We start from the raw sequence: 8,805 nt of genomic DNA, 5'->3' as shown, positions 1-8,805 counted from the left end.
ATCACGAAGGGTGCATAACTGCCGGAACATGGAACAAAGCCTGCCAAATGCATTCCTATCCATCCTAAGGATTACTAAGCAATCCGTGTTGTAACATTGACCAACCTATTCATGTGACTAACTTGTGTGTGTACCCTCCTTGTTAGGCTGTAAGGTAAGACTATTTGTGTTCTCTTTCTCTTTTTACGCTAATCAAGTTTAGTGAAAACCAAATATAGTATACAAAGCCGGGCAATTAAATAATTGCTTGTAATCTCCTCCAACATTTGCACCACCATATTCGCCTTCTTGGCAGTTGGAGCCATCTACAAACAAGATAAAACAAGAATTAAGAACTTCATTTATTATTTGAACCAACAAATTCTCAAGTTATGTTTCGTATTCATATTACAGATTAGAGGGAGTATTATGTCATCTAAAGTAAAATATCAAAAAAAAGTGTCACTTAGAGTAGGACAAAGAGATAATAGTACTTTTCTCTATTACTATTACTCCCATCATTCCATAAAAATATGTGTACTTTCATTTTCTGTCAGTCTCATAAAAGTAGCTCATTTACGTTTATGAAAAGTTGTCCCCAACTCATTACTCATATACTTAATTTTATTACTCTAATTACTCTCATCCTCCTCCTCATTTCGCTTACTTTACTAATTATGCATTAATTGTAGTGTGTTTTCAAATACACATATTTATATGAGACATAGTGAGTATATTTTTTACACATTTCTATATTTTATTAGAGCATCCACAATGGGCCGACGACGACTGGAGTACCTCAGAGGGCATTACTTGGGCCTTGACTCGGGCCTTATTCGATTGCGTTCATTAGGCTGCGGCGGAATGCTTGGCTGAAATGGAGTGCGAGCGTGAAGCAGCGGAGCAGGTCCAGGCGGAGTAGATCCCGAGGCCGATTTGACGTCGGACGTTTGTCCGCCGCAAGCACGACGTAGCTCACCAACGTCTGTTCGCAGACTTTTTTGCCAAGGAACCGCAGTGGGGCCTGACGGTTTTTCAGAGCCGTTATAGAATGCGGCGAGATCTTTTTCTCAGCATTGTCCAAACGTTAGAGGCACATGATGAATACTTCCAATATCGGGAATATGACATCAGCAGACCCGAACTTAAGCTGTTACAGAAGTGCACGGTTGCGCTCCGGCAGTTGGCCTACGGTACCACGACGGACATGTTCGGCGAGTACCTTCACCTCGGGGAGACAATTGGCCGCGAGTGCCTGAAGAAATTTTGTAGGGGAGTTGTGGAGGCTTATAGCAACACATATTTGTGAAAGCCGACTGCTGTGGATTGCCAGACCCTGATGAAGATGCACGAGAAAGCGCACGACTTTCCTGGAATGCTAAGGAGCATAGATTGTATGCACTGGGAGTGGAAAAATTGCCTGACGGCATGGAGAGGCCAATTTACTAGTGGATACAAGGACAGCCACCCGACGATGATCCTCGAAGCCGTCGCTGACCATCGGCTCTGGATCTGGCATGCTTACTTCGGTGTAGCGGGGTCGAACAACGACATCAACATCCTCAACTCATCCAACCTCTTCACCGAGCAATGCAATGGTAACGGCCCGACCATCGAGTTCACTGCCAACAGACGCCAATATCATATGGGGTACTACTTAGCCAATGGCATATACCCAAGGTGGCCTGTTTTTGTGAAGACGATCAGCTGCCCAATGGGTGACAAGAGAGTTTTATTTGCGCAAAAGCAGGAGGTTGCGCAGAAGGATGTGGAGCGGACATTTAGTGTGCTCCAAGCGCGGTGGGCAATAGTGAAAGATCCGACGCGTTTCTAGTACAAGGACGTCGTTGCCGATATCATGTGTGCGTGCATTATCTTGCATAACATGATAGTCAAGCACGAAGGTGGAAGCGTCACCGATTGGGGCGATGATGAAGCGGGATCTAGCTCTAGCACGACGACCCCGCCCCATGTTCGAGGATTACCGATGGGTTACAATGAGGTTCTATTTAGACAGACCTCAATGCGCAACCAACAAGATCATGCTCAGCTCATGAACGATATGATTGAAGAAGTTTGGGACCATAACCGCCATTGAGAATTTGTAGTTATTTTTTTTCGTACTATAATGTTTGAATTTTCAATGAAATGAAGTTTTTTTTTCCAATTTTTGTAGTGTTTTAATATTCAAATAAATAAAATGCTTAAGGCGGACTATAAGGCGGCCTATAGGGCATCCCACTACAGGTGAATGGGTAGGATGATAAAATGCTGATGTGGCGGAGCATAGGGCGCCCTATAGGGCGGACTATAAGGCGCCCCATTGTGGATGATGCTTACCCTCTCCGTCCATAAAAATAGAGACTCTTTTCTTTTTTGTCTATTTCATAAAAATAGTCCATTCCCATTTAAAGAAAGTTCTCTCGAATTTATTACTCATAGTACATTAATTTTATTTAGAGTGAACTGCCTCAAAAGTCCCTAACTTTTTAGGTTGTGATACCACATACCCCTAACAAAAAAAAATAGCGCCGATGACCCTACGTGAAATATAATCACGAATCATGTTTTTTCGGACCAAAAGACACTCAGGCACTAAAAGGGCATTTTTGTCACTCCATTATATTCCTGACATGTGATTTCTGTTACATTTCTGTCAGCAACTTCTTATGTGATTTTCTAATAAGTTCTGGTACTTCATACGTAATTAAAATTTGGTCATTATTTACACTTTCTATTTTTTTTATAATATACAAATTTATCATTATATGCATTAATTAATATGAAAATAATAAAACGAGACCCTTTCTTCTTTATAAAACTCATTTTTTGATACTTTTCTGTGTTTCTATTTTCCCTAATTTTTATTTGTTTTTTACCTTGATTTATGGATCAATTTTATTTATTATCACAATATCCTAAATTTTTCAGTATTAATTTATAAATTTACAATTGTCTTAGTTTCAAATACTATTATTAATAAAAAACTCAAATGATTAAATAGCTAATATAACATGCTTGAATATTTTCAAAGTACTACTCATGTTTCAATTTTATCATGAATGACAAGAAACTAAACAAATTTATACCTAAAGATTTTTGTTTTTTAAATATATACCTAAAGATTGAATGTTCATATGATGTTAAAAATTTCAGCTTTAGCTAAATTAAAATTCTTAATAAAATATTAATCATTAAAATCATCTTAAAGTTAGTTCGATGATATATAATGAAATAATATTTAAATGTCAGTGTTTTCAAGAAAATAATTATTGTATCATTTAATTAAATTTGAAATGTTTTTTATTCTGTGTATTATTGATTTGGATTTGATTACATAAATAACTTCACTTTTCTATATTTTTTGTTGTTTCAATGAATTTCCTACATGATATAATATTGTTAGCACTAACTAGAAATAGAGGGATATAAGAAATTTTTTTCTGTATAAATATTGGCAAAACTTTAATCATGTATGAAGTAGCAGAACTTATTAGAAAATCACATAAGAAGTTGCTGACAGAAAAGTGGCACAATTCATATGTTAGTGAATTTAGGGATTGCCAAAAAATGCCCTTCAAGCTATTTGAGCATTTTCGTTCTAAAAATGGCTAAGAAAACTTCATTCCTGATTATATTTAACATTAGGCTCTGCCAGTGTTTATTTTTTTGTTAGGGGCATGTGATGTCAAACCCAAAATGTTAGGGTTGATGATAATATGAATCACACTATTGTTAACACTATTTTAACTACTCTTCTTCTTTTGTTTTACAAATTATGCAGTATTTCCTTCTCTTGTCGTCCTAAATGTTTCTATTTTTATTAGACGGAACAAGTATTTTTGTTATAATTTAGGATTAAAATACTTGTGAATTTTGTAAACAAACCAAAAAAGTGGCATAGACTTATATTTTCAGCACCCCTCGTGTCACCGAAGTTAGGGATACTAGGGTTCATCTCCAAAATCGATTTTCAATCGGACTGAACACTGAATCAGACGCCATGTGGCACGAGGCACGGAGGTCGGAGAAGAAGGTCCACGACATGATGGACGCAGCTCGCAAGCGGGCTCAGCGCCGCGCCATTTACCTCGCTAAGAGGCGCGGCGATCCCCAGCAGTCAATCCAGGCCGTCGGATCCCGCTGCCGCATCATCCGCGACGACGCCCTCTACCACGCCACTCAAGATCAGCAGGGCCTGTACGATCTCCGCATCTTCCCTAATTTTATTTCAATTTTAATTTTATCATCATCTGCCCCTTTCCCTCGGTTTATATGTGCAAATGTGTTCAATCCAGTATATACTGTTTTAATTCACGTTATTATTAGCTTTGTTCTCTTTTCAAATCATTGTAATCTCTCTTTGTGAAACTTTAATTAGGTGCTTTTTGTTGCGTAGACCTGTTTTTGCTTATGTCATGAATTATTATATTTTTCATCCTCTCATTTAGCTTGTAAATTCATGGACCTAACTCTTTGGAATCTAAATAGGATACCTTGGAACGGCAAGCAGGATGTTTTGATTGACAGGTAATTCAACTAGTCTTGATTAGCTGTCTTGATGAACGGAAGAATAACTATATCTCATTATCTTTTCAGATTCGATGGCCGAGCTCTTCTTGACTTTATTCGCAATAGTAGTTCCAGGCGATCTCGGGCTCCAGAGAAAACTGAAGAAGAGGAAGAGTTAGAAGAGTTTGTTAATTTTGAGCGTTATCGGGACTTAATTAAACACCGGCGTAGAGGATGTCGGTACTTTTTTGTTTTGTAGTACAAATCAACTTTTTATTTTTACTTTAAGTTGTGTATCATCTTTAGGTAAACAACTTTTTCTTAGAAAAGATATGGCTCCTTTTTATGTTGCGTGATAAGTCGAAACTACTTTCTTGGATGCTAATAGGAAATTTTTGCAGTTGCCGATGAGGAGGGTTTGCAACATGTTAACCAAGAGATGGAGGCGAAGCTCACTGGAACTTTTGGATCTGACAGGTGCAGTTGTACCCATAATATATGTGTGTGAAGCATTGCATGTGCTTCTGGACATACATGGTTTAAGACTCTTATGTCACATTTAGTTGCAATATAGATTTTGTATGTGAACAATATGTCATGGTTATTTTGTTTGGGAGATTGGTAAGTTTTACCTTCTTACTTTATCTAGGACTTTGATTTTAAATTTTAATTGCCGTATCCATGTTTTTGGCTCTTTGCTGGATATTTCCTTTTATATTAACTTGGTTTTGTTTGGAGTGTCTATCTGCGACATGTTCTTTTGGGTTTTTGACCAATGTCTGACAACTGCAATGGAAATAGACCTCATGTGGCCCAGCCTCCAGCAAATAAAGGATCATATTCTCAAGTTGGTTTTTCATATGATGGAGATGGACAAGAAGATATTCAGTCATCGGATGGTGACGAAGACGATGATGAAGATGAGGAGGAAGATTTTAATAGTGATGATAGTAATGATGAAGCAATGGAGTCAATCGCTAAGGAATTTGGAGTGAAGAGGTACGGATGGCTTTTATATATGGATAAAAAGGCTAAAGAGGAGGCAAGAAGGCAGAAAGAAGTTATCAAAGGGGATCCTTCAATTGTAAGTCTTTATGTTAATTGGATGAAAGCTGGGTAATAACTAAGTCGGGCTTTTAAATATATATCCTGTGTTATGGTGTATATACAGAGGAAGCTGAGTCGCAAGGAGAGAAGGAAAGCCTCTCAGACTGATAGAGAGAGGGAAAGAGAAGCTGCTCGTGTTACTGGAACTAGAGTTCTTCATAATGATCCCTACAGGTAACTGCTAAAAGTTTCTTTTACCACTTAGATTGCAGCGATACGCTTGTATTATTATGAGAAAAATCTTTGCGTAACTGAAAGTATCTTCTGCCTAAATTATTTTAGGGACTCTAGGCGCAGTCCTACTTATGAAGCTTACTCGCGTTCTAGGAGGTAAGTATAGCCAATTTAACCTTGAAATTAACCATTATGGATAACTATTTAATTACCCTATTTCTATTGTTAGGTCAAGATCAAGATCTCGTTCATACTCTCCTTCACAGTCTAGGCGCTATGCACATGGAATGCACCCTGATGATACTCACCAAAGTAAAGATAGTGGTCCAAAAATAGAGTATATTACTGAATTTGGGGGCTCGGGTGATGGGAAGGAGCAAAAGCTGGAAGGATATTCTCCACCACCATCTCCTCCATCTCAAATCAATGCATTGAACCGGTCGGAGAACTTGCCCTTTAATTCTTGACAGACTTTACTCTGCTGCTGCTTAGACTGCATTTATGTTACCTTGAACAAACTGTTTGTGGCTTATAGTAGATCATTGTTAAGTTGCAAGCTCCTTGCCTGGGAGATGAGGAAGGGAGCTTCCTTTTGAAGCTCTGTTTCCCTGAATGGACATTATATGACTGCGTTGGATATGTCACAGGAAAATGTGTCTAATACTTCTCTTTTGCCGCAGGCCACCATCTGGTCACATACTTGAGGCTCTGCATGTGGACCCTGCTTCAGGTGTATCCCTTGACAAAGATAGAAAAGAAAAACTACTGAAAGCCACACAAAGGTATTCTGTTCTGTGTACAACCCCCAACCGTTGTCTTGTATTGAATGCATACGTGTTTAAGATTCAATGGCTGAATTTGTCACAACTATTGGCAGCCTATCCTCTGCACCGGCGAAGTTGAACAAAGCAACTACTAGTGGAAGTCTCTCTAAGCAACAAGGGGAGAAGAAGGAAACACCTCAGGAACGACTTAAAAGGATCATGGACAAACAACTAAACAAACAAAGTATAATTTTTTTGATGCCGATTCTTGAAGTGAAGCCCTCACTCCACCACCATCCGGTGGTGTTGTCAAAAACAGAGAGAGCATATGAAATCCCCCCTTAGTTTTGTTCTGCCCTGGTTGCTTTGCTCTGCATGTTTAAACAATTTAAATGTTGCATAACTACCTTTTGCAGTTAAAAAAGACACAGCAGTTGAGATGGCTAAAAAAAGAGAACAAGAGCAGCAGAGGCTTAAAAAACTTGCAGAAACTACTCGAGTGAGCAGATATCAGCACCGGAGTAGAAGTAGAAGCAGAAGCAATAGCCGCTCTCCCAGGTTACATTTTTCCAGATTCAAGCTAATTTTTGTGGCTGTTGCCTTTAGATGTCTGAACACTTGCTTTTGATTTTTTCTTTTTGGTCCATAAAATTGTATTTTTCTTAGTGTTTGATACACTTCTGGTATAATATCCTGCGTTGGCTATTCTGTGTGAGAAGTTGGAGTTGGGCTACTGAATGACACATGCAAATTAATAGGAAATATGCCTTGCGGGACTCTTGGACTCTAAAATGTACTCCTTCCGTGCCAAGGTAGTTGAGTCGTTTCTTTTTTGAACCCGTTTTGAAAAAAATAAATAGTTAAAGTGGAGAGAGAGTAAAGTAAGTGAGAGAATTATATAGAGAAGACTCTTCTCTACATTACTCCCTCTCCACTTTAACTAATTATTATCATTTTTTCAAAACGAGTGAAAAAGAAACGACTCAACAACCTTGGGACGGAGGGAGTACATAGCGACTATGGGTTCATACGTCTTTTTATTCAGAATGAGAATGTGTGATATAATCATTCTATCAATCTTACTCTCTCTCTAGTTTTGTTGTGATTTGTTGTCTTCTGCTTTTTATGTGAAACGAACATGGCTGAGAGTTTGCAGCTATGTGTCTTGTGTTCCAGAAGATACAGGCGAAGCCGGAGTCCAAGCAAGGGAAGGTATCTGCAGATACACCATTCACGTTCTCGTTCTCCGCAAAGATCCCGTTCTCCGCAAAGATCCCGTTCTCCTTGTCGCTCTTACTCAAGTTCCCGTTCCTACTCCCGCTCTAAATCTCCACGGTACAACGATAGTTGGACAAGTTAAATTAATATCTCAGCTATCCAATTTGGGGTGCCTCATCAGTCTAGTCTAACATTGCAGGGGAATAAGGCGGACAAGGTATTGAAAGTAAATCAGCTTAGAGAGTGCATCAAGAATTTTGGGTGAGCATGTTCAATCATGTTAAAATATGAATCTGTGCCTGTGATCATCTGCTTTTCTATATCGGCTGAATACACATAATTATGTAAAAAATATTACTAGTATTTTGTTTATTATCTATAAATAGTGGACATCTTCGATTGTATTTATAGGAACTGCTTTTTCAAGTATTCATGATTGACCTATGCAGCTTTTTTGCAAATTTCCAATCGTTCTTTTGTTTCTATAAAAGTACATTTTAATGTCTCGGAAATTATTAAATTTTAAAGGGATTCAACAAATAAATATTATTTTTTGACAAATTCTGGGTAGAGCTTTGGAAATAAGCAAAATTGGTGGACCGGTGGTTAACCGTGGAATCGGAACTGTAACATCAGAAACCGCGGGCCGGTTTAGTTTGAAAAAATCCGGAACTGAAACCGTGGAAAACCGTGAAACCGAATCGGAACCGTGAAAAATTGCCAAAAATCCGCTGGTCCGAATCGCAAAAAACCACCGGAAAACTGGTGGTTTTCAAACCGAACCATAACCGCGAAATACGCTTAAGGTTCAGTTCCAATTTGAGAATTTTCAGAATCGGAATTAGCAGTATCAAACTGTAACCGGCGGTTTCTGAACCTTGGACATGTCTAGTTGTATATCGAAATTTTGGTGCAACAAAAATATAACGAACGCACGTTGAGACAAACTATATGAGAAAAATCTCCACTATTCAATAAACAAATTTAACGAACTTATATAAACTCAAAACATAAAAGAAAATCAAAAGTCGGCACTACAATCAACTTATAA

The 8,805-nt window shown here is 38.3% G+C and overlaps 1 protein-coding gene across 2 annotated transcripts; it reads left to right on the top strand.

Annotated features, from left to right (window-relative positions):
• The first annotated feature begins 3,862 nt into the window (after positions 1-3,862).
• On the top strand, positions 3,863-8,162 carry LOC121808332 (CLK4-associating serine/arginine rich protein-like). Of its 2 annotated transcripts, none has more exons than XM_042208750.1 (13): positions 3,863-4,179; positions 4,471-4,509; positions 4,579-4,727; positions 4,893-4,968; positions 5,293-5,575; positions 5,663-5,772; positions 5,881-5,928; positions 6,002-6,211; positions 6,453-6,554; positions 6,650-6,780; positions 6,953-7,094; positions 7,716-7,871; positions 7,954-8,162. In XM_042208750.1, exons 1-13 carry the CDS (start codon positions 3,983-3,985, stop codon positions 7,976-7,978), a joined length of 1,668 nt encoding a protein of 555 aa, XP_042064684.1. In that variant the 5' UTR covers positions 3,863-3,982; the 3' UTR covers positions 7,979-8,162. The 2 variants fall into 2 exon arrangements, with proteins under 2 accessions (XP_042064684.1, XP_042064683.1); XM_042208749.1 differs by having other exon boundaries at positions 3,864-4,179; positions 7,713-7,871.
• The last annotated feature ends 643 nt before the right edge of the window (positions 8,163-8,805 follow it).

This window comes from Salvia splendens, chromosome 6 (genome assembly GCF_004379255.2).
Source record: "Salvia splendens isolate huo1 chromosome 6, SspV2, whole genome shotgun sequence".
NCBI classification, from domain to species: Eukaryota; Viridiplantae; Streptophyta; class Magnoliopsida; order Lamiales; family Lamiaceae; genus Salvia; species Salvia splendens.
This window is presented reverse-complemented; position numbering and strand designations above follow the sequence as displayed.

Bases quoted from the DNA above. Each gene is read 5' to 3' on its own strand.
- LOC121808332 (XM_042208749.1), top strand. From the start codon at position 3,983: ATGTGGCACGAGGCACGGAGGTCGGAGAAGAAGGTCCACGACATGATG. The intron at 4,969-5,292 runs GTGCAGTTGTAC...CAATGGAAATAG, and splicing joins GGAACTTTTGGATCTGACAG to ACCTCATGTGGCCCAGCCTC. The intron at 7,872-7,953 runs GTACAACGATAG...CTAACATTGCAG, and splicing joins TCCCGCTCTAAATCTCCACG to GGGAATAAGGCGGACAAGGT.